General features: G+C 40.0%; 1 protein-coding gene across 1 annotated transcript in view; it reads left to right on the plus strand.

Moving 5' to 3' along the window:
* The window catches only part of TTN (titin), a 241,520-nt gene that overhangs the window by 60,157 nt on the left and 156,466 nt on the right, over positions 1-24,897 (plus strand). The window contains exons 55-97 of the mRNA XM_032694032.1: positions 26-304; positions 423-710; positions 810-1,088; positions 1,209-1,490; positions 1,617-1,895; positions 2,031-2,309; positions 2,400-2,678; positions 2,799-3,086; positions 3,280-3,558; positions 3,767-4,048; positions 4,648-4,926; positions 5,031-5,312; positions 5,770-6,048; positions 6,169-6,456; positions 6,662-6,940; positions 7,041-7,319; positions 7,421-7,699; positions 7,801-8,088; positions 8,217-8,504; positions 9,354-9,635; positions 10,350-10,628; positions 10,747-11,028; positions 11,158-11,436; positions 11,567-11,854; positions 12,074-12,352; positions 12,457-12,735; positions 12,817-13,095; positions 13,246-13,533; positions 13,694-13,981; positions 16,659-16,940; positions 17,218-17,496; positions 17,607-17,888; positions 18,001-18,279; positions 18,773-19,060; positions 19,206-19,484; positions 19,570-19,848; positions 19,947-20,225; positions 20,665-20,952; positions 21,107-21,394; positions 21,926-22,216; positions 22,930-23,217; positions 24,229-24,321; positions 24,444-24,729. Coding sequence (XP_032549923.1) covers positions 26-304; positions 423-710; positions 810-1,088; positions 1,209-1,490; positions 1,617-1,895; positions 2,031-2,309; positions 2,400-2,678; positions 2,799-3,086; positions 3,280-3,558; positions 3,767-4,048; positions 4,648-4,926; positions 5,031-5,312; positions 5,770-6,048; positions 6,169-6,456; positions 6,662-6,940; positions 7,041-7,319; positions 7,421-7,699; positions 7,801-8,088; positions 8,217-8,504; positions 9,354-9,635; positions 10,350-10,628; positions 10,747-11,028; positions 11,158-11,436; positions 11,567-11,854; positions 12,074-12,352; positions 12,457-12,735; positions 12,817-13,095; positions 13,246-13,533; positions 13,694-13,981; positions 16,659-16,940; positions 17,218-17,496; positions 17,607-17,888; positions 18,001-18,279; positions 18,773-19,060; positions 19,206-19,484; positions 19,570-19,848; positions 19,947-20,225; positions 20,665-20,952; positions 21,107-21,394; positions 21,926-22,216; positions 22,930-23,217; positions 24,229-24,321; positions 24,444-24,729 — 11,959 coding nt within the window. The remainder of the gene's footprint in view (positions 1-25; positions 305-422; positions 711-809; positions 1,089-1,208; positions 1,491-1,616; positions 1,896-2,030; positions 2,310-2,399; positions 2,679-2,798; positions 3,087-3,279; positions 3,559-3,766; positions 4,049-4,647; positions 4,927-5,030; positions 5,313-5,769; positions 6,049-6,168; positions 6,457-6,661; positions 6,941-7,040; positions 7,320-7,420; positions 7,700-7,800; positions 8,089-8,216; positions 8,505-9,353; positions 9,636-10,349; positions 10,629-10,746; positions 11,029-11,157; positions 11,437-11,566; positions 11,855-12,073; positions 12,353-12,456; positions 12,736-12,816; positions 13,096-13,245; positions 13,534-13,693; positions 13,982-16,658; positions 16,941-17,217; positions 17,497-17,606; positions 17,889-18,000; positions 18,280-18,772; positions 19,061-19,205; positions 19,485-19,569; positions 19,849-19,946; positions 20,226-20,664; positions 20,953-21,106; positions 21,395-21,925; positions 22,217-22,929; positions 23,218-24,228; positions 24,322-24,443; positions 24,730-24,897) is intronic.

Below are 24,897 nucleotides of genomic sequence, written 5' to 3' on the forward strand. Positions count from 1 at the left end.
CACTCTATCTCCTTGTTTACAACAGAACCTGCCACAATTGTGGACAAGGCCGTGTCAATAGATGTGACTGAGGGAGACCCAGCAACCTTGCAGTGTAAATTTTCGGGAACAAAACCTATTACAGCCAAATGGTTCAAAGATGGCAAGGAACTGACATTAGGCCCAAAATATAAGATCAGTATTACAGATACTGTCTCAGTCCTAAAGGTGCTTCATGCAGAAAAGAAGGATAGTGGAGAATACACTTTTGAGGTTCACAATGACGTTGGGAGCAGTAGCTGTTCTGCCAGCATTAATGTCCTAGGTGTGTATGGGCTTTCTCTTACCATTGTTTTTAGATTCAGAATCTTTTCTCCTGAGCTGATATCTGTCACAATCAAGGCTGAATTTCATACTTTGTCTTTTTACTCTGTCTTGGATAGATCTCATTATACCACCTAAATTCACAAAAAAACTCAAGAAAATGGACAGCATTAAGGGGTCTTTTGTCCACCTGGAGTGCATAGTGTCTGGTTCACATCCTATAAGTATCCAGTGGTACAAGGATGGCCAAGAAATAACAGCAAGTGAAAAGCACAAATATTCTTTCCATGATAATACTGCATTTCTGGAAATAAATAAACTGGAAGGCACAGACACTGGCTCTTACACCTGTGAAGCAACAAATAAAGCAGGAAGCAACCAATGCAGCGGGTTCTTAACAGTCAAAGGTTTGAGTTCTTTCTTTGTCTTGTGTTAGGGGTCTCATTCATAATTTTGGATTTCCCTGTCTCAGCGTAATCCCCTTTCTTCCTTTTTGCGTGTTATAGAACCTCCATATTTTGTGGAAAAACCCCAGTCTCAAGAGGTTGTGCCCAGTGCTAGAGTTCAGTTCAAAGCATTGGTGAAAGGGTCTACTCCTCTGCAGATAAAGTGGTTTAAAGACAGCCAGGAGCTCCTGTCTGGAGCCAATCGATCTGTCTGGAAGGACGACACATCTAGTGTACTGGAGCTCTTCTCAGCTAGAACGTCTGATTCTGGGAACTACACTTGTCAGATAAGCAATGATGTGGGGACTGCAACTTGCAAAGCAACTCTGTTTGTAAAAGGTGTGCAACCCAATCTCCTCATTTTTTGGTTCTGATTTTTCTGTGCAGTTTTGGTGGGAGGGGGAGGAAACCTTTTTATTTTTTTAAATTCTGCATTTTATTCCCATTTTATTCTTCTAGAGCCCCCCAGATTTATTCAGATGCCAACTTCTGTAGTAGCTTTGCGTGAAGGACAGTCCACCACTTTCGAGTGCCAGGTAGTAGGCACACCAGAGATCCACATTACATGGTACCTGGATGGGAATGAAGTGACTGACCAGGCTAAGTACGGCATCTCCTTCATAGATGGATTAGCCACTTTGAAAGTCACTCAAGCCAAAGTGGCAGATAGTGGGATTTATGTTTGCGAAGCTCACAATGATGCAGGTAGTGAAAGCTGCAGCGTTGAGCTGAAAGTAAAAGGTTAGTTTTGAACATCTTGTCATCTATGTCACATATCTGGGATGAGGAAGTAGGAGATACTTCTTCTCCCCTCAAAACTGTTTAAGGTTACTATCTACTAAAGGTTATTATCATTCTTCTTTATAGAGCCTCCAACCTTTGTTCGGGAGTTGAGTCCCACCAAGGTAGTGAAGGGTTCAGAGGCCACACTAGAGTGTGAGGTGACTGGTACTCCTCCATTTGAGGTGAAGTGGCTGAAGAACAATAAGGAAATGTTCAGCAGCAAGAAATATGCCATCTCCACCAAAGAATCAGTATTTACTCTTAATGTGACTAACTGTGATGTCTCGGATGTTGGTGAATATCAGTGTATTATATCAAATGAAGGTGGGAGCTGTTCTTGCAGCACAAGGCTCAGCTTGAAAGGTCAGTCCTCTAGGAAGCGTACCTCAAACATTATATCGCCTAGCTAAACTGTAGTGACTAGGATTACTTTATATGATCTCTCTTTCCCCTCTTCCCTTTCCATGACTTCTCTTCTAAACCAAACTCACACAACAGAACCACCGTCCTTCGTCAAGAAGCTGGAGAACGTCACTAGCATTTTGAAAGGTGATGCATTCTTTCAGTGCATCGTAGCAGGCGCTCAACCCTTATCTGTGTCATGGATAAAAGATGAGAAAATACTAGAAGACGATGAACATCACCATATTACCTTTGAGAACAACGTGGCCACACTGAAGCTTGCTAATGTTGACCTCAGCCACAGAGGGAGATACACCTGTCAGGCCAAGAATGAATCTGGCTTGGAAAAGTGTTTTGCTTTGCTTTTTGTACAAGGTGTGTACAAGGTGTGACCTTGATGAGTATTTGAAAGTCAGTCCCCTATCTACGTAGCTAACTGTTGTTTTTATACTCTTTATACCTCAGAACCTGCACAGATCATAGAAAAGGCTAAATCGCTTAAAGTCACTGAAAGAGACCCTGTGACTTTGGAGTGTGCTGTGGCTGGGACACCAGAGCTCCGAATAAGATGGTACAAAGATGGCAAACAGCTCCTCCCCAGTAGATACTACACAATGACCTTTGAAAACAATGTGGCCAGTTTCAGGATTGAACCTGTATCAAAGGAGGATAGTGGTACATACAGTTTTAAGGTTGAAAATGACTTTGGAAGTAGCACCTGTGAAGCTGTTCTGACTGTGCTAGGTTTGTATTGACATATGGGAAATTTGCCAATACAGGGAGAGAATGAAAAAAAAAATAATTTCTGTGAAAGCTAAGCAAGAAGTTAACCAATGTGTTTTTGCCATTTCTTGTGTTGGGCAGATCAATCAATTCCTCCTGTATTTATCAAAAAACTAACCAAAAAGGATACCGTTCTGGGATCTTCTATCCAAATGGAGTGCAAAGTCTCTGGGTCACTCCCCATTATTGCAAAATGGTTTAAGGATGGAAAAGAGATAACTGACAGTGCAAAATATAGAACTCTGTGCCATGAGAACACTATGTCACTTGAGATTGCTAATCTAGAGCTGGCAGACAGTGCAAATTACACGTGCAGCGTCTCTAATGTTGCTGGAAACGACTCTTGCAGTGCTGTCCTGACTGTGAAAGGTTTGAAACTCTTTTAATACTTCTTATTTGTGATAGATGCTGGAAAAATACCTTAAATCTTGTCCTAACATAACACTCTTATATATCTTGATGTAAATACTAAAAACTTGGTCTCCATGCTTACCTCACTAATTTTCTTCATTCTTAGACATTTCTGATGTAACTGAGTATTTCTTTTTCTTAAAAACTCCAGAGCCACCAAGCTTCTTAGTAAAACCTGAAAGCCAACAAGCCATCCCTGATTCCACAGTGGAGTTTAAGGCCACACTAAAAGGAACACCACCCTTTACAGTGAAGTGGTTCAAAGAAGATTTAGAACTTGTATCTGGTCCAACTTGTTTCATTGGGATTGAAGGTTCAACTGGGTTCTTAACCCTCTATTCAGTGGATACTTCTAGGACTGGGCACTACACTTGCCATGTTTCAAATGACGTTGGCAGTGACTCTTGCACTACAACATTGATGGTAACAGGTGTGCACTCTTTCTTGATGTGTTGCAGTCTTTTTGTCTCTTTCTTCTCTTTCCTTTTTGCCAAACCCACTCCAGTGATCTTTGATACACTGCCAAGTGAATTCCCTTTCTTGTGCTTGCAACCCATAGTTTTTTGGCTCTTTTTCCCCATATTTTCTTTCCAGTATTAATTCAGACCTTCCTGACCCCACTGTTTTGGTTTTTTTAGAACCACCCAAGTTTGCTAAGAAGCTAGAGGCAACAAAAGTAGTCAAGCAGGGTGACTCAGCCCGGCTTGAGTGCAAAGTAAGTGGATCTCCAGAGATGAAAGTAGTGTGGTTCAGAAATGACCATGAAATTGTTGCCAGTGAAAAATTCCGGATGTCTTTCATTGACTCTGTGGCTGTGCTTGAAATGAATCATCTCAGTACTGATGAGAGCGGTGACTACATCTGTGAAGCTCACAACCCTGCCGGCAAGGCCAGCTGTAGCACCAAAGTCACAGTGAAAGGTTAGCTGTTCTCTTGTTCTCTGATTGCATCCTATTTTTCCTCTGGTGGTTGTACCCCTTGGAAATCCACAGGAACATGAGTTTAATTTCTCATTTCAGGACTGCCCTTTTCTTCACGTCATGTTTATTTCTTGATGCCCCTCTTCCTCCTTGCCAATTCCCGAACAAGGATGATGTTCTTAATGTAGAAAAGTTCTAAGCTAGTTGTTCCCCAGTTCTAAATTTTAAATGTCCAAGACATATCATAGTGGGGATTTCTATATAAAGGAGCTGAAATATGAAGGAAAAGAACAGATATAAACTGACTACTGTCAGTTTTACACTGTGTATGGGAGATTACTACTAGATTAATGAGACCTGTACCCACTCTGCCAAGGGTCACCCTGCTATTTACCTTTTATACAGAGGAGCTAAGGGCTCTGAATGCTCACCTGTGGGCAAGTTAATTTCATAATGTGCCCAGAAAATGAGGGAAGCCCTTGCCCCTTCTGAAGATATTCTCAGCAGTTTCATTGTTTAGAAGCTGGTATCAGTAAACTGTTTGTTGGCCAAATAGCTCTAGACTCCTTTCTAAAAATGTTCCTCTCTTCCCTTGTTAGAACCTCCTGTCTTTAGCAGGAAACCCTCTCCAGTAGACATTGTCAAAGGATCTGAGGTTATCCTGGAATGTGAGATTTCAGGAACACCTCCATTTGACGTTGCCTGGTACAAAGACAGGAGACAAATCCGCAGTAGTAAGAAGTACAAGGTTACAGCCAAAAACTACCAGACAAGTGTTCGCATTCTTAATGTTGAAGCTGCGGATGTTGGTGAATATCAGTGCAAAGCACAGAACGATGTAGGAAGTGACACTTGTTTTTGCACTGTGAAACTGAAAGGTAAAGTATTGATACACGTGCCTTCTGCAGTGCTCCCAAGGGTGCTGCATTGCTCTTCTTTAAGAAAACACTGTATTTACTGTAACTGCATATTTCTTCTTCAGAACCACCGAAATTCTTGACTAAAATAAACAGCGTGACTGTTGTGGTTGGTGAACCAGTAGAGTTACAAGCAAGAGTGGAGGGCTCTCAGCCAATTGCTGTGCAGTGGCTTAAAGACAAGGAGGAAATTATTAGAGAAAGTGAAAACACGAAGATCACATTTATGGAAAATATCGCAACTTTACAATTTGCGCACACGGAGACAAGCAATGCTGGAAAATACACCTGTCAGATCAGAAATGATGCTGGAAGTCGCGAGTGTATGGCTACCTTAACTATTCTAGGTTGGTAAAAAGCACAAATTCATGAAAGTTGTTTTTTTTTAAAGTTAGAAACTTGGCTATTTAGTGTCATCTGCATACTCTGCTTATGCCCCTGAGTTCAAAACAATCAAAACAGAGAATCATTCTCTGCCCAACAAGCAACAGTCAGGTTCCGTATTTCCAGTTTTCAGGGATAGGAGTAAAAGGAACCGCTCATGCCTGGTGGGAGAGGGACAGGCAGTTGCATTTTTCTCTTAGGAGATTAAAATATTTGTACTTAATTTTTTAGAGCATCTGAAACTTCCGGTTTGGGGTAGAAGAAAGGATGGAAAAAAACAGCTGAAAAAATTCCACTCTAACAAACTGAAATTTCTTTAGCATCAAATGTGTAAACTCCATCTTATACTGCTATAATGCTTATAGTTAGTACTAATCAAATCCTGTTTTCACCGTATAAATTACCCATCTCTCCTTCCAGAGCCTGCAGTCATTGTAGAGAAAGCAGAGCCAATGAGAGTTACTGTAGGAGATGCCTGTACTTTGGAGTGCAAAGTGGCAGGCACACCACAGCTTTCCACTGGGTGGTTCAAGGACGGCAAAGAGCTGACCAGCAGCCAAAAATACAAAATTACTTTCCTCAATAACGTATCTACTCTTAAAATTATGGATGCAGAAAAGGAAGATGGTGGACTGTACACTTTTGCAGTGCAAAACGACGTGGGGAAAAGCAGCTGCACAGCATCAGTTGATGTTTTAGGTTGGTTGGGTATCTTCTGTCTTTTACAAAAGCTTTTGTTTGGTCATGTTCTCTGTCCTTTCTTCCATTCCTTTCCTCATTTTCTCTCTAACCTTGGATTTATTATGTTTTCTTATGCAGATCGAATCATTCCTCCTTCTTTCACAAGAAAACTAAAGGACACCCCCTGTGTTCTGAGTTCATCAGCACTGCTGGAATGTAAAGTGTCAGGTTCACCTCCTATTTCTGTTGCCTGGTTTCAAAATGGACTTAAATTAGTCAATGGAGAAAAACATCAAATCTCCTTTTCAGATAACCTTTGTATTTTAGAAGTTAATTCACTGAGCAACTCAGATACTGGAACTTACACCTGCAAAGCTACCAACGTAGCTGGTTCAGATGAATGCAGTGCTGTATTGACTGTACAAGGTCAGTATATGATAGTCAGGAAGCTCTCTGAGCTGTTCTTTTCTCTTTCTCTTTTGAAATTGCTTGCGGTCTCTTGTAAATATTCTTGGGGAAAATTATTGACTGAAAAATAAAGATTTTGCTCTTTGTCTTCAGTAGTGTGTGGAAATGCCAGAGTTATGCTGCAGCAACCTGCCTCATCTCTCTTTTTCTCTTGTGTGTTTAGAGCCACCATCTTTTGAGAGGACACCAGAGCCTCTGGATGTACTGCCAGGCACAAGCATCACTTTCACATGTGTTGTCAGAGGAACCCCTCCTTTTAAGGTCAACTGGTTTAGAGGGGCCAATGAGCTTGTGCCAGGGGACAAATGCAATATCTACTTGGAGGAGTCTGTTGTGGAGCTTGAGTTATTTGATGTAACTCCTCCCCAAAGTGGAGAGTATACTTGTCTAGTGACTAATGATGCTGGCAGGGCAAATTGTTCAACACACCTTACAGTAAAAGGTTTGTAAAGATAGATCTCTCTATTTACCTTAAAATATTTTTTCCTTCTCTCCATTTGGCATGTTGTGTTCAACATTTGTGACTTCTTACCTTTCATTAGAGCCAGCTGTCTTTGTGAAGAAACTGAGTGATCAGTATGTGGAACCTGGCAAGCCCATCATCCTGGAGGGCACTTACACAGGCAGCCTCCCCATCTCTGTGACATGGAAGAAGAATGGCCACACCATCACACAATCTCAGAAGTGTAGCATCACCACCACAGAGAAATCCTGCATCCTGGAAATACTTGACAGCACCAAAGAAGATTCAGGAGAATACACTTGCCATGTTGAAAATGAGGCGGGAAGAGATGTTTGCGAAGCTGTAGTTTCTACTCTAGGTGTGTGCTCCCTTTGCTTCTTTTTCTTGCCTTTTTTTCAAGTGTATGCTTTCCAAGGCCTGACACTACAATGACCCTATCTAATTGCTTCTCTTTTTTAGAACCTCCCTATTTTGTTACACACTTGGAACCTCTTGAGGTGTCAGTTGGGGATTATACAACATTGCAATGTCGTGTTGCTGGAACACCAGAAATTACTGTGTCTTGGTACAAAGGTGACACAAAACTCAGGTCTACTCCTGAGTACAAAGTGTTCTTTAAAGACAACGTTGCTACACTTATTTTCAACAAAGTGGTTAGCAATGACACTGGAGAATATATCTGCAAGGCAGAAAACAGTGTAGGAACTGCATCTACAAAGGCTCTCTTAACAGTTCAAGGTGATGATTTTATGTTAGCTTGATAAAATTCTTTTTCTCTCACAAAACTATAAAAAAATTGCTTACTGGGGATTATTTATCCTTTACTTGCTTTCTTCTAGAGCGCAAACGACCACCTTCCTTTGCAAGAAAGTTAAAGGACATCGAGCACCCTGCTGGTTTACCCCTTAAATTTATGTGTCGGCTCAATGGCTCAGAACCCATTACTGTTACTTGGCACAAAGATGGGGTGCCACTGAGTGATGATCACAATGTGCACACATCCTTTGTAGATAACGTTGCAGTGCTGCAACTGGTGCGAACCGAGATGAATCATACTGGGCAGTACTCCTGCACAGCCACCAATTCTGTGGGCACTGCCACCACAAGTGCTAGGCTCACAGTGGCAGGTGTGTTGGCTTACAAAACTTTTGCCTGGATCACAGGCTCCTCTCTCTCATTTCATGCATGCAATGGTATCTATGTGTTGGATGAACTTTTTTGTGAGGTGCGTTACATGGTTTTCTTGTGCTTTTAGAACCCAAGCAAGCACCTGTCTTTGACACCAAACCAGAATCTATTGATGTGCCTTTTGGAGAAAGTGCTGACTTTGAATGTCATGTTACGGGTGCCCAGCCAATACACATAACCTGGTCCAAAGATGGTCGGGAGATTCGAACCGGAGGAAACTTCAATATTACATTTATAAACAACACAGCTCACCTTCGAGTGCTCAGAGTGGGTAAAGGAGACTCTGGCCAATATACTTGCCAAGCTAGTAATGAAGCTGGGAAAGACTTTTGCTCAGCCCAACTCAGTGTCAAAGGTATTAAGACTAAATCACTTTTGTTTGTGTGTTTTCTTTTTCATGGGTAAAGAGACTTTTTTGTCTCATCTTCTACCATTTCTAGTTCAGAAATATATAGAAAGTAGCTTTCCAGACAGCAGACATAAACCATGAAGTGACCTTCTCCCATCATAATATGTAACAGTAGAAACCTTCTGTGCCTGCAAAATCTCTCTCTTTGTGAACCTTTTTGTAGGTAGAATTGCACTCACACTGCTTTTAACTTTAGTGGTTAGCTACAGTCTCTGTGGTATTCAGTCATAGTAATTACTATATGGAACACAGTGGTAAGTAAGTACAGTATCTTGCCGTTGTTTGCCAGCGAACTCTTTTGACTTTGCTAAAGATTTCAATTTTGAATTGTTGATTTAATCTAGACTATACATCACTTAATTTCTTCATGCAGAAATATACTTTAAATATGCGTAAGCGAGTGAAGCTATCCCTACCGTGTTTCTGTTGCTCCTGGGGATGAAAGACTTGTAAAATTTTTCATGCTGGCCTGCGAACCTGTTACCCCTCAAAGGTAACAGCAGAATTTCTCTTGGATGGAGCAACCGTCCTTTGTATGTTTTTTATAGCTTCATCTGTCTGATGCAGCAGGGTCCAAAGTTGGCAGAACATAGTTTGAGTTGTTGTCTTTGCTTTCTTTTTTCCATCTTCTGTCTTTCCTTGAGAGGAAATTCTGGCGGGAATGCAGCCAGCTGCAGTAGCAATCTTACTTTGTTGTTTCACAGTACTCTTGTGCCTCCCAGAACTTTTGCTCAGCACTGCAGATTTCACAAACAGGTATCCTGTCATTCTCTACGTATTTATTCTGTTCTGCAGAACCTCCGAAGTTCGTCAAGAAGCCTGAAGCTTTGCGGTTCGTGAAGCAGGGGGACACAGTTCAACTTGAATGTAAAATCAGTGGCACACCAGAGATCAGAATCGTGTGGTATAAAAATGATCAGGCACTCCAGGCGAGCGACAGGCTCCACATGTCCTTTGTAGACTCCGTGGCAATGCTAACCATCCCGGGTGCCAACACTGAAGATGCTGGGGATTACATATGTGAAGCCCATAACTCTGCTGGCACAGCCAGCTGCAGCACTTCAGTCGCAGTGAAAGGTTAGCAGCGTGGCTTCACACACAGCCAGAATCCCCGGCTACCAGTCCCTGCTCCCCGCTGCACGTCCCTCAGACAGGGAGCTGCTGCTGCAGAAGTTGGTGGCTGCTGGGACAGTGTCTCTCCATCTGGTCTCACATTGAAATGTTGCTGTGTTTATGCAGCAGAGATCAGGAAGGAAATTGTGGTGGGTGTTGAGCACTGTGCAGCTGTTCCCTTGTCTCTCCGTTTAAGTCAATTGAAAGCTGAATAAGGCAAGGTTTTCAAATCACAAGGACTAGATAGAACACCACCCATGGTGAGGGAGCTGGAAATACTTTTCAGCCATCCCTCTGCCTCCTCTTTATACACAGTGATCCTGACAGGAATAAAATTTAAGACGGAAGAGGAGGCTGTGTAGCTGAGTCTCACTGATTGTAGCTTTCGTGACTAGAAAGAGTGGGGAGGAAAGCCGGAATGTGATCCTGGAGAGCAGGGAGAGTGGCTTTTGGGGAGGGACACCAAGCACTGACTCCAAACAGGTGCAGAAGTGTCACATTTTCTGCTCTTTGGACTGCTGGGATTTTTTAGAGGTCAGGCCACATATTTAAAAGTTAAATATGTGTTTACAAGAATAAATGTAGGCTCCCTTCCTGAATATGTTGCCTCCTGCTACTCTCCAGAAACCCACCCAGAGAAGCAGGCTCACACATTATGATGTGATTCTTTTTTTATAGAACCACCTGTTTTTAGCAAAGTGCCAAGCCCTGTGGAGACTCTTAAAGGCTCAGATGTTATCCTCCAGTGCGAGATAGCAGGGACCCCACCCTTTGAGGTGGCTTGGTTCAAGGACCGAAGGCAGGTCAGGAGCAGCAAGAAATTCAAGGTGACAGCAAAACACTCCATTGCCAGTCTTCATATTCTCAATCTGGAATCTCAAGATACTGGAGAATATCAATGCAAAGCTATGAATGAGGTGGGAAGCGACACTTGCACTTGCCCAGTGAAATTCAAAGGTTTGTATGCTAGAGGATCAACAACATCACTGCCCTCTTTTCTTGATTTTCTTGCTGTCCCTCTTTCAAGCAAGCATGTATGATTAACTGTCCTCTGCCTCCTTGTTTTTGCCATCAGAACCCCCACGGTTTGCCAAGAAGCTGAGTGACACTGCAATATTCATCGGGGAGCCAACAGCTCTGCAGGCAGTGGTGGAAGGATCTCCACCAATTTCTGTTGTCTGGCTCAAGGATAAGGGTGAAGTTATTAGGGAGAGTGAAAATGTTCAAATGTGGTTTATGGACAACATAGCAACTCTTGAGATAGCCAGTGCAGAGGGAGCTGATGTTGGGAAGTACATCTGTCAGATCAAAAATGATGCTGGCATGCGGGAGTGCTCTGCCTTTTTACAAGTCCTAGGTGGGTATAGCCTACTTCACAGATACTATATCTTACAGCTTGCAAAATTGCCTTTGTTCTCTGCTTATGTCCTCTGCTCACTAGTTTGAGGGTAGACTTCTTGGTGACACACAGATCTTCCTATTTCAGAACCAGCAGTCATCTTAGAGAAGACTGAGCCGATCACAGTAATGGCCGGTAATCCTTTTACCCTGGAGTGCAAAGTAGGAGGAACACCTGAACTTATCACCAAGTGGTACAAAGATGGCAGAGAACTAAGGAGTGACCGCAAATACCAAATTACCTTTTTCAACAATATATCCACTTTGAAAGTCTTTTCTGCAGACAGGGGAGACAGGGGCTTATATACTTTTGAGGTGCACAATGAAGTGGGGGACAGTAGCTGCACTTCTTCAGTTGATGTTTCAGGTCAGCTCTATATCTTTGTTGTTTACATTTGTCTTTAAAGGAAGCTTTTATTTTTCCCCCTTTTCTTTCCACTGAAAAAATAGTCAAAACCAACCTTTCTCTTCCTGTACTTCTTCCCTGTCCCACTTAGATCGTCTTGTTCCTCCTTCATTCTCAAGAAAATTAAAAGAAACAAATGGGGTGCTGGGATCCTCAGTGCTGCTGGAGTGCAAAGTGTCTGGCACATCCCCCATATCTGTGTCCTGGTTTCAAGATGGGAATGAGATTGTTAGTGGAGAAAAATATGAAATCTCATTCTTGGATGATGTTTGTGCTTTGAAGCTGAATGCTCTGGATGCCACAGATACAGGGACATATACCTGTGTGGCAGCCAATGTGGCTGGATCTGATGAATGCAGTGCCTTCTTGACTGTACAAGGTCAGTGTAAGGATACTACAGTACTTTCACCAAAATTCTTCTTCCCTCTTCTCTTTCTCCCCTCTGCTTTCTCATGGTTTCTTTTTCATGTTTGTTTTTTTTGGGATTTTTCCTGTGGGTTTTTTTTTTCTTGACTCAAACCTGTTCCAGTTTTCCTCCCCACAGAAACTCTCCTATTAACATCTTTTTCCCTCTTTCCCTTCTTTGCATGATCTTTAGAACCACCTTCTTTTGTGAAGACACCTGATCCCCAGGAAGTTTTGCCTGGATCAAGTGTAACATTTACCAGCTACATCAAGGGTAGTGCTCCCTTCAAAGTGACCTGGTTTCGAGGCATCAGGGAGCTGGTGCCGGACAGCAACTGCTCCGTCTCTTTCAAAGAATCTATGGCACAGCTGCAGCTGTACAACGTGGAGCCAGGCCACAGCGGGGACTATGCCTGTGTGGTCACAAATGATGCTGGCAGTGCTTCATGTACAACCCAGCTCTTTGTTAAAGGTGTGTTTGAGTGTGTGCATGGATGCACAGTTGTCTTCATTCACGGTCTACCTGCATCTCTTCCACTTCTGTCCCTCTCACTATTGATTTATACCTCTTCACAGAGCCTGCAGTCTTTGTGAAGAAATTAAGTGATTTCAGTGTGGAGCAGGGGAAGTCCATTGTGCTGGAAAGCAGCTACATAGGCACCCCTCCCATCTCTGTCACCTGGAAAAGAAATGGCATGCCCATTGCACAGTCCCCACGCTGCAGTGTTACAACTACTGAAAAATCTGGCATTCTTGAAGTCTTCAACAGCACCAAGAATGATGAAGGCGAATACACCTGTGAGGTGGCAAATGAGGCGGGTGGGGATGTTTGCCACAGCCTTGTATCCATCTTAGGTATGCCTCAACCCTGATTCCCCTAAGGCACCCACCCCAGTGATGCTCTGTCTCTGCTCACCATGCTCTCTCCTTCCCTAGAACCACCCTATTTTGTCACACATCTGGACCGTGTGGAGGTGAAGGTTGGCGAGCCCTTGATCTTAAAATGCCAGATTGGTGGTTCACCAGAAATCAAGGTGTCCTGGTATAAAGATGACACCAAGCTGAGATCAACACAAGCTTACAAAATGCACTTCAAGAACAATGTGGCAACACTCGCATTCTCCACTGTAGAGGATAGCCACATTGGAGAATATATCTGCAAAGCAGAAAATAGCATCGGCTTCGCCACCTCCACAGCTTTGCTTGTTGTTAAAGGTGATGGACCAAGGACCACTCTTTTCTGGGGTAGTTTGTAGGAACTCTTTTTTGCCTACAGGAAGGGGTTCTTATTAATTTCAAAGTTAATTAATTCTAGGTTGACAGGATGGCTTCTTACTGATAGTGGTGATTATTATTGTTTTACAGAACGTCAACTTCCCCCTACATTCACCAGAAGACTAAAAGATATTCAGGAGGTGGTTGGTGCCCCAGTGACATTTGACTGCCGTATAAATGGCTCAGAGCCTATCCAGGTGTCTTGGTACAAGGATGGGGTTCTCTTAAGCGACAGTGATAACATGCAATCAGCCTTCTTAAATAACGTTGCGACTCTCCAAATCTTGCAAACTAGTATGGCTCACTGTGGCCAGTATACTTGCTCAGCCCAAAATACTCTGGGGACTGCATCTTCCAGTGCCAAACTTCTCCTCACAGGTTTGTAGCTCATACTTTAATGAAGAATTTTCTATGTCTTTGCTCTCTTATTTCCCCCCACATTTTCCCACTCTACCCTTTGTACAGTGGCAAGGGACGATGGGCATGGAGTGGTGAGGAGGGCTTGGTGATGAGCTCTGGCATACTTTCCTCTTTGCAGAACAACTACAACCTCCATTCTTTGACATCAAGCCAGTATCTATCGATGTGGCACTAGGGGAAAGTGCAGCCTTTAAGTGCCATGTGACTGGTTCTGCTCCCATGAGGATTACTTGGACCAGAGACAACAGAGAGATTCGTCCTGGTGGCAACTACAAAATGACACTCGTGGAAAACACAGCCAGCTTGACAGTCCTAAAAGTTGGTAAAGGGGATGCTGGACTCTACACATGTACTGCCAGCAACAGTGTTGGAAAGGACGCGTGCGCAGCTCAGCTGGCTGTACAAGGTATTGCTGTGGGCTTTAGTGTTCATAAGGCTTTTCCTTGCAAGACACACTGGAAAACACAGTCCTGAATACAGACATGCAATTAAAAACCTTCACAAGAGGCTACATTAAGATGTCTTATTTCACTTAAATATTATTGTAATACTTAAATACTTATTAATCTTTCTTCTGATCTGGTATAGCGTGTGATTTTTCTTATCAAAGGGATTCTTCCATTGAAATGTTAACTCTCACTTAGTACCCTGTTGCGTCTTTATGAATGGTCATGTTGGCCAGCAAAATCTAGCTTTCTGGAGTCTTTCTCCAGCAGTGACATTCACTAGGTTGCCCATGGGAGGGAAAGAAACTGACAGAAACTCAGCTCACTTATGAGGCTTAAAAGTATTTGTACTGGGTGTGCAGTTCCTGCAAATAGTTTTGCTCTTTCACAGGCTGAAAACATTGAAAATTGCTGTTCTAGACAGCAAAATTGGAGGATCTGAGAGCAGACTTGGTAACAAATATCTGTTCCAACAACACTTCATTTCTCCACATAGTGTGTGGATCTAAAAGTGAAATCTAAATTTATTACTGGGTCAGACTGTCTTGGTACGAGTGACACTTGTATATTAGTGCAATTTTCTCAAAGTAGGTGGGAACTATTTATAGCTGTTCCTGACATCTTATTCTTACTGATTTTGTAAAAGAAGAAATGTAAAATACACTGCTTAGATTATGCTTGAGTTCAAATGTCCCTGTTGGTTTAGCACTTTCATTCCTTTTTTTTTCCTTTTCCTCTATATGAATTTGGGGGAAAAATATTTCAAGAGTAACTCCTTTTACTCTCTAAGACAAATAACACAGGAAGTTGAACTTCCAGTAGCAAGATTTTGTATTAATTGTGTAACAAATGTTTTTTATATATCGAGTATATTCTAGCCTTAGGGATTTTTCTTGGTGGGGATGGGAAGAGTGTATAAGACTGAATTACCTGAATTCAGTAATAAGTAGGGTTGCTGTACTATGTGGCTTAATTTACAGAAGGTTGTAGTAAGAAATCTAATCTCTTTAAAAGATCTGAAGCTTCTTTCCACCGCAATCACAATTCTGTTTATTATTAATTATAACATTGCTAATAGGTTTATTTGACCAGAGTTACCATTCATAAAGTGATCCCAGCTGACCTTATTTATTTTCTTACCCTTCAAATCTTTATTCATGAAATCCTGGGGGTTTTTTTCAGGATTATTATTTTATTTTTTGATCCTGAGTTTACACTTACAGTCACTTCAGTCCTTTAGAATTTGTACAGTTTCCCCAGGGCTGTTAAATTAGTGATGTTTGTTGTTTTCAGCCAATTTCTATAGAGCTTGGAAGCGCAATCTCTTTGTGTGTATTGATTTGCATTGTTTTCAATTTGGGTATATGCTGTCTCACTTCTATGGCATGTAACTTGTTTGTAGAATTAGGATCTTTTGTTCAATTGACCTTGAAAAACTCCCATTTTTTTGTTAACATTCTCACTTTAACATCTAATATTCCCAATCTGTAGTTTTAACAATTGCTTTATGTTCTAGAAACTACTTTACATTCTAAATATATACCTTACTAACATGTATATCCTCATTTTTTGAAAGGAGTGGAATTAGACTGTAACTACTCAGCAACTGTTAATATGCAGATAGATAATCAACTTCCTCTCAAATTGAAATCTGATAGTAAACTGCTAAGGTTCCAAGAGTCCCGATGTTAACGACCCATTATTTATATTTTTAGAAACTCTAAGGAAGTTTTGTTACTAACAACACAGGATGTTCTGCGATTGACCCACAGGTTGAAGTAACCCACAATAAAATAGATATTCTTCCTACACTTCACAGAGAGATGCGCAAAGTGGCACTTCATCCTGTTTTGCAGAGAGATTTGCTTGTTGTGCCCACATTACCACCTCTTAGTTTTACTGGTTATATCTTTGATCCACAGGCATTCAGTCTTGTGATTCTAATCATCCACATGGTACTTTTGATGAAAAGTGTCGAACCTCCATTCCTTTCCTCTACTTATGGAACAAAATGTAACCATCTGGTTTACTTTTCAGTCACAGGACATTTAACACCAACTTCTGTAATACCAGTCATCTCATAATTCTTTTCAGCATGATTATTTTGAAGCTCTTTTGTTTGCTACATGAGCTCCTTAATTTTTATTCCTTACATGCAACTTTATGTTTGGCTTCGCATTAAATGTGTGAGAGGTTATAATGCAGAAACATTTATTGACTATATTAATTATTAGTCACATATTAAGATATAAAGCAGTTGCTCTAATGCTCAACAGAAATGCTTTTACTAATGTTGCTTGGCTGAACAGTTGTATTCTTGCCTTTCCATCCGGCATTTTGATTGGTCATGTATTACAAGAGGATATTTCTTAAAGAATAAGTAGTGAATACATACAAGGAGAGGTACAGTGGGTCAATAAAGTAAGGAGAAACTAACTGAAATGCATATAGAGAACTGGTTTGCTTCTTAATCTAGATTTTGGACCAACTTCAAATCATCTAAAAAAATCTATAACCATCGCAAAATCAGATTTTTCCCATAAGTCCCTAAAGTTTGCAGTTTTTCTTACTTATCTCCCTGCTTATTCAAAGAATCAGTGCAGTTTAAAGCATCATTTCCCCTTTTTGGCTTTCCAGAACCACCAAGGTTTATTAAGAAACTAGACTCCTCAAAACTTGTGAAACAGCACGATTCCATTAAGTATGAATGCAAAGTAGGTGGATCTCCAGAAATCAAAGTCACCTGGTACAAGGGTGAAACTGAGATTCATCCCAGTGAAAAATACAGAATGTCCTTTGAGGATTCAGTGGCAGTCATTGAAATGCACAACCTCAGTGTTGAAGACAGCGGTGACTACACGTGTGAAGCTCAGAATCCAGCGGGTAGTGCAAGCACCAGTACTTCACTGAGAGTAAAAGGTCAGAACCTCAGTTCTTTCCTTCCATTTCTAGCAGTAAAAGTCCTCCTTTGTCAAAAAACTCTTAAATCCCACTTTCTATTGTCAGAGAGGCCAAAACCTCTCTGACTAGATGGCAAATCTCTTGCTTGTTTCTGATCTCTGTGGGAAGTCTTTCTTATCCATTGTTTATCTTTACTATTCGGCATCAGAATGGCTCCTTGAATTGCCTGTCCTCTTAAATCTACTTTGCTCAAATAACATAAACTATAGTTCTTTTCTTTTTTTTTTTTTTCCAGCACCCCCCATTTTTACCAAGAAGCCCCATCCAGTCCAGACCTTGAAAGGGTCTGATATTCATCTGGAATGTGAGCTTCAGGGCACTCCTCCATTCCAGATTTCATGGTATAAAGACAAACGAGAAATTCGGAGCAGCAAGAAGTATAAGGTCATGTCTGAGAACTACTCAGCTAGTATTCACATTCTTAGTGTGGATACTGCAGATGTTGGTGAATATCACTGTAAAGCTGTAAATGATGTCGGAAGTGACACCTGCATTGGCTCGGTAACACTAAGAGGTTTGTACAAAGATTGGCACCTTCTTGACATTTCTTTGTTCCTGTCGTTCTCCTCCTACTTTTCCGCTCCTGGCGTGTTTTTTTACTGTTAAATATCTTCTCTTAAATAGCACCACCAACATTTGTGAAGAAGCTGAGTGATCTCACAGTCGTAGTTGGGGAGTCAATTGAACTGCAGGCCGAAGTAAAAGGATCACAGCCCATTTCTGTTCTCTGGTTAAAAGACAAAGGGGAAATCATTAGAGAAAGTGATAATCTTTGGATTTCCTATTCAGAAGACATTGCAACTATGCAGATTGGAAATGCAGAACCAACCAATGCTGGGAAATATATTTGTCAGATAAAAAATGATGCTGGAGTTCAGGAATGCTTTGCCACGGTGAAAGTGCTAGGTTGGTAGCATGCAATAAAAACACAATGTGTTTTAAGATTATTTAAAATTTAAATGATAACAACTATTGCATTGCTGATTTAAAAATTTTTCTGACTTGCATTTCATTGCAGAACCTGCAGTCATTGTAGAGAAGCCAGGCCCAGTCAAAGTTACAGCGGGAGACTCTTGTACTCTGGAATGCACAGTAGATGGCACACCAGAGCTTACTGCTAGGTGGTTTAAGGATGGTAATGAGCTGTCCACTGACCATAAGTATAAAATCAGTTTCTTCAACAAAGTATCTGGGCTTAAGATCCTCAATGCAACACTAGAAGACAGTGGAGAATATACTTTTGAGGTGAAAAACAGTGTTGGTAAAAGCAGCTGCACAGCTTCAGTGCATGTTTCAGGTTAGTTGACTACTCTTTTTGAGTACATATGATCCTTTAGTTCTTTTACAAAGCCTTCAGATAGCAAAGTGATTGTTGTGACTGGCAACCTAAGAAACTCATTGCTTGTGTAATCTTAGGAGTACTCGGCATGCTACTTTGACAGGCTTCAATAATAGATACCTACCTAACCTCTGAGGGGCAGGAGTTATTGAAAGGACTTGATTTCTTCAGCTTTAATCTACATGTCTTCTTGGACAGCTGATGCAATATTGTTGCTTATGAAATAGAACAGCAAAAATAAAAGGTGTCCCTCAAAAATTTTGGATGAAAGCTCCAGCATATCCTTAACAATCAACTATCTATTTTTCAAATACTTGGGTGCTTAGCAGCAGAATGCTAATGCAGATACAGCAAAAGAAAGGTCATTCATTTTTTTATGCATGAAGAGCTTTCTGCATTTTAAGACCCTGTATGGTAATTTTTAAATTTTTTTTTTTTTAAACAAATGCAGATCGTATTATACCTCCTTCTTTCACAAGAAAACTGAAAGAAACATTCGGTCAGCTGGGTTCTTCTGCTGTACTGGAGTGCAAAGTTTATGGGTCACCACCTATTCTGGTTTCCTGGTTTCATGATGGACAAGAGATTACCAGTGGAGACAAGTATCAGGCTACCCTTGCAGACAATACCTGTTCTCTGAAAGTGAATGGACTTCAGGAATCTGATATGGGAACTTATTTGTGCACAGCTACTAATGTAGCAGGGTCTGATGAATGCAGTGCGTTTTTGAGTGTTAGAGGTCAGTATCAATAAAAAGCCAGAGTCAGAGGGCACAAATTTATTTTCAGAAAAACTTCATTTTTTGCTTTGTTGCATATTTCTCATTACTGTGCTCTTCAAAAGAAGTTCAAATGTACTTCTTCTCTTTTCTATTGTGTGCTTAGAACCACCATCTTTTGTGAAGAAACCTGAACCACTGGATGTTTTATCTGGGGCAAATATAACCTTTACTAGTATCATAAAAGGTTCCTCTCCACTGGAAGTTAAATGGTTCAGAGGCAGTGTTGAACTAGTACCAGGACACAGATGCAATATCACCTTGCAAGATTCAGTTGCAGAACTGGAGCTCTTTGATGTAAATCCCCTTGAGAGTGGAGATTACACTTGCCAGGTCTCTAATGAGGCAGGAAAAATTTCTTGCACTACACATCTTTTTGTCAAAGGTTTGTCCAGACTACTGCTTCTTATACTTATAAAGATAATCTTTTGGCTTTATTTAATTTGGTTTCTTCTCATTGTTCATTATAGAACCAGCCAAATTTGTGAAGAAGGTGAATGATTTAAGCATAGAGAAAGGGAAAACTTTAATCTTGGAATGCACATATACGGGTACTCCACCGATTTCAGTGACATGGAAGAAAAATGGAGTTAACATAATGCACTCTGAAAAGTGTAGCATCACCACTACAGAAACATCCGCCATACTGGAAATCCCTAGCAGTAAACTAGAAGATCAGGGGCAATATTCTTGTCATATCGAAAATGATTCTGGGAAAGATAATTGTCATGGTGCAATCACAATACTAGGTGCGTCAAGACACCGTCACTCCATCGAGTGTTATTTGAACTCCTAATGCTCATTGTGCAATATCTTTTTATGCTAATGGTGTTTCTTTGTCCTTCAGAACCCCCTTACTTCATTACACCCTTGGAGCCAGTGCAGGTGACTGTTGGGGATTCTGCATCCTTACAGTGCCAGGTTGCTGGAACACCAGAAATGATTGTATCATGGTACAAAGGCGATACAAAGCTGAGAGGAACTGCTACTATGAAAATGCACTTTAAGAACCAAATTGCTACTCTGGTTTTCAGCCAGGTAGATAGTAGTGACAGTGGGGAGTACATCTGCAAAGTAGAAAACACTGTTGGGGAGGCTGCTTCTTCGTCTTTGCTCACAGTTCAAGGTGAATATTTCAATTTTAAAAATAAGAATATGACCTATTTTTCCTAAGTATGCTTTGCTGTTTTGAAAAACAAAGATTACCTCTTCCTTGTAAAACACTTTACTCTTTCTTGATGTATAAGATACCCTTGGCACTGTCTTCTACTAACAAAGGCCTGCCAGTAAAGCTAATTGAAAAGTGTCACCACACCTCTTCTGTAGTGTTACAAACTTCCATCTTCTTTCCCTACTGAGGATATTTCTTTGATTGTCTCCATCATTAGCAGTCCTGAAGATTAAATAGGCTCACTGGATGTAACTGAGGGCAGAATGGTTATATATTTTCCTGCAATCGTACGCACAGGGCTCTTTTCACATCAGGTTCAAAATAAATGATATGCTGAATAACATTTTGCATGTCTTCTGAAAGACCTCACTGTACAATACCTGTTTTCTTACAGAGCATAAACTTCCTCCTTCTTTTACACGAAAAATAAGAGATGTTCATGAAACTGTTGGCTTACCAGTTATGTTTGATTGTGGTATTGCTGGTTCAGAACCCATCGAAGTATCTTGGTTTAAAGATGGTGCACGTGTAAAAGAGGACTACAATGTTCACACATCCTTCGTAGATAATGTAGCAACTCTCCAGATTTTGAAGACAGATAGGAGCCTTATTGGACAATATACCTGCACAGCTACCAATGCTATTGGGACTGCTTCTTCTAGTGGCAGGCTTATCCTTACAGGTTGGTAGGCTGTGAAATATTTAATAGAAGTATATTAAAACTACGTTTTGCTTTATATATGAATTTAGTGTTGTACAAAAGGTGCTTATTTCACAGAGATTTAAAGTAAATCAAGATTTTAAAGTGATGCTTTTTTATTTCTTTCACTCTTCAGAAGGGAAGACTCCTCCATTCTTTGACATCCCACTTACACCTGTGGATGGTATTACTGGAGAAAGTGCTGACTTTGAGTGTCATGTTTCTGGAACACAGCCTATTAGAGTCACTTGGGCAAAAGATGACCAGGAGATTAGAACAGGAAGAAATTATCAGATCAGTTATGTAGACAATACAGCCCATTTGACCATCTTGAGAGTTGACAGGGGAGATTCTGGAGTATATACATGCTATGCTAGCAATGAAGTTGGAAAGGACTCTTGCACAGCTCAACTGACTGTTAAAGGTACTGAATAGATAATACATTATGTGTACATTTTTCTTCCTTCAGTTATAAAGGATGTTAGCCTTATTACTGCTAGATAACTTTGAGAAAACTTTTTAGATGTAGCCTAAAGTACCTATGTGGAGATACTTATGGGTGTTTTAAGGGAATTAGGAAGGGTCACTAACAACAGTGGGAAGAGATGAAATATTTTATTTGGCCTACTTTCTTTATAGCCTCTGGCCTACTTCTTTTTCATAGGCTTTGGCCTATTTCTTAACAACTTGACAAAACTCTTGGGGTTTTTTAAATGGTGTTTGGCTTAAATCAGTATAAGAGAATTTTTTTTCAAGTAGGAAAATCAACTATGACAGTGACTGGAAAAGTAAGACACCTGTTGTTTATCTTAGCATAATTTCCCTTTAAAATTATATCCTGTTTAAATGTGAGCAAATAATTTCATGATGTTCAAATTTTTCTTGAAACATTTTCCTTAGAACTTTTCATCTCAAGTTAGATTCATGGAATTTATTCTTTTTTTTTTTTTTACAGAACGAAAAATTCCTCCTACTTTTACTAAGAAACTGTCTGAAGCCATAGAAGAAACAGAAGGGAATGAACTTAAACTTGAGGGTCGTGTTTCTGGGTCTCAGCCTTTGACTGTTGCTTGGTATAAAAACAATCAGGAAGTCCATTCAAGTGCTCACTGTGAAATATCTTTCAAAAACAATACCTTGCTTTTGCATATAAAGGTCGTAGAGCAATCAGATGCTGGTTTATATACCTGTAAAGTGTCCAATGAAGCAGGAAGCGTGTTGAGTACATCTTCTGTTGTTATCAGAGGTTGGTTGAAGTCTTATTTTTCTTTGCTTCTTGCCGTTCTTTATTTTATTGAGCTGCAAATATATAGGTTCTCTCTTATAGGCTGGTTATACTTACCTTAACAGCAGTAATTTGTCCTGAGACAGATGTGATAAAACTTAGTTAAAATATAAAATCAAGAAATTCTTTTAGTTTTATGATTTAAAAATCCATTATTTTTCAGGAATAAGCTTCTTTTTCACTATTTGCTATTGCTGATTTAATGTGAATATTGAAATCTTTGTAATGTTTTTATTGAATTTTTATTCATTCTTTTTTCATGGAATAACGGGGTTTGTGCAATTACATCTACGTTTAGGCAGGGCTGACAGTGAGTTGCACAGCATGACACTTTATCGTAATAGTCTTGCAGGAGATTTGCATTATTTTTTCTTTAAAGATTCTTCTATAGTTTTGCAGCCTAATAGTGCTTTAATTCTTATACTATTTTTTACATGTAAAGAATCTTACTGAGTGGATAAAGATATTTCTCACATGTTTGTATGGGAAACATGCTCTCATGCTCTCTTGATATTTATTCCATTTTCTAACATTATGATTGACATTCTCAGACTTCTATTTATCCTTCTCCATTCCTTGCCATTGAGTCCTTGAGAATCACATGTATTTATCTTTCTCTTATATTCTTGATCATACTTTTCCCAAGTATTTACTCAAGCGTTTTCATATTCCAGAACCTAAAAAGCCTCCAGTTTTTGACCAGCCTCTTCAGTCAGCAGCAGGAGAGGAAGGTGATACGATCCAGCTTAGCTGTCATGTTCAAGGATCACAGCCAATCCGGATCCAGTGGCTGAAAGCAGGGAGAGAAATAAGAGCTTCAGACAGATGCAACTTCAGCTTTGTTAATGGAGTAGCTCTTCTAGAACTTGCTGCAGTTACCAAATCCGATTCAGGAGAATATGTATGCAAAGCTTCAAATGCAGCTGGCACTGATACTTGCAAATCTAAAGTGACAGTTAAAGGTATAGTAACATGGAGAAAATCAAGGCATAAAATGGAAATGTCAACAAAAATTCTATCCCACTTTGTTTTCTGTGGAACAAAAAAGTTAATAATCTCAATAATCTTATAACAAACTATTTTTATTATTTAGTTATTTGTAAAACTGTACAATCTGGTAGAATAGTATATTTAACAATAATTTATATCAATTAGAGGCATAAACAGTGGGAGATCAGTGTCAGATCAGCAATATATTCTTAAAAAGAAGAATTTAGTTTCTAAATCTAAACACCAACTTTAAGAAAAATGAAAGCTAAATGAGTGAAATTACTTGGAGATGCATATTTTATGGAAAGGATCTGAACAGTGGCGTTTATTAAAGGAAAGTACAGAAGGAATTCCATTGAGCATATGGCCTTGGAGGCTAGTTGTTTCAAGACTGTTACAACTCTGACATTTTAATCTTTTAGCTGAAGATAAATACTGTCCTTCCTAGTAGATCTTGCCTTACCATTGCATAAAAGACACAGAAGTTCAGTAGTATGTACAAACAGTATGTTTTTCGCTACACAGGTAGCCACAAGGCTAAGAACTACATAAATGAAAAAAAAAAAAAAAGAATCTAACAGATAAAAATATGCAAGTAACTCTTGCAGTGTAATATCCAGAAATAGACTGAAAAGAGAATATCTCACTAAAAACTAATCCATTTTAGAGAACGAGGCTTCTTATTTGCATATCCATCTATAAATTTGCAACCATTTAGAGTAAAATTACCTGACTGAAGTTAATGAACAGCTCAATACATGATCCACAGTGTTCAGTCTCATCTGTAAAATACAATTGAAAGTAAAATACAAGTTGATTAAAACAATATTCAAGTATTTTACATTGTCATCACTCGCATAGTATTTTATTCCATCTCAGGAATTAATTCCTTTTCTTACAATTCCTTCAGAAGCATCATCACGCGTGAACATAAACTATTACATGAAACCATCTGTTGTAACTATTTGACTCTGTTTTTTTAGAAAAACCAGCAGCTGCACCAGCAGCTAAGAAAGCAGAAGTGGAAGGCAAACTTTATTTTGTGTCAGAGCCTCAGAGTATCAAAGTCATGGAAAGTAAGAACCCTTTTCAAAACAGTACCTTCTCTTCTGTTTTCCTACACCTTTTGTTTGAGATTATGTCCCTCTGTCATAAAGAGGTGGAAAGACTTAGCTTCCTCATTTGCATCTTTCTGCAGAGACCGTTGCAACATTTATGGCAAAAGTTGGAGGAGATCCAATTCCAAATGTTAAATGGATGAAGGGAAAATGGAGGCAACTCAACCAGGGAGGCCGCATTATAATCCAGCAGAGAGGAGATGAAGCCAAATTAGAAATAAAGGACACAATAAAAACTGATTCTGGCATGTACAAATGTGTAGCTTTTAACCAACATGGTGAAATTGAGAGGAGTGTAAACCTACAAGTAGAAGAAAGAAAGAAAGAAGTTGTTGAAGAAGGGGATCTCAGGGCAAAACTAAAAAGGTATATTGAAAGTTTTTATAGATTAATTTGCTATCAACACAGAAGAAACTTTTTTTCTTGTACATCTCAGAACAAGATATAATTTTAAAATATTAATTAAATATTAATAACTGTACTAAAAATAGAAGCACCTGACTAGACTAAACCGAAGGATTCCACTGCACAAGG

Source organism: Chiroxiphia lanceolata, chromosome 7, assembly GCF_009829145.1.
Source record: "Chiroxiphia lanceolata isolate bChiLan1 chromosome 7, bChiLan1.pri, whole genome shotgun sequence".
NCBI classification, from domain to species: domain Eukaryota; kingdom Metazoa; phylum Chordata; class Aves; order Passeriformes; family Pipridae; genus Chiroxiphia; species Chiroxiphia lanceolata.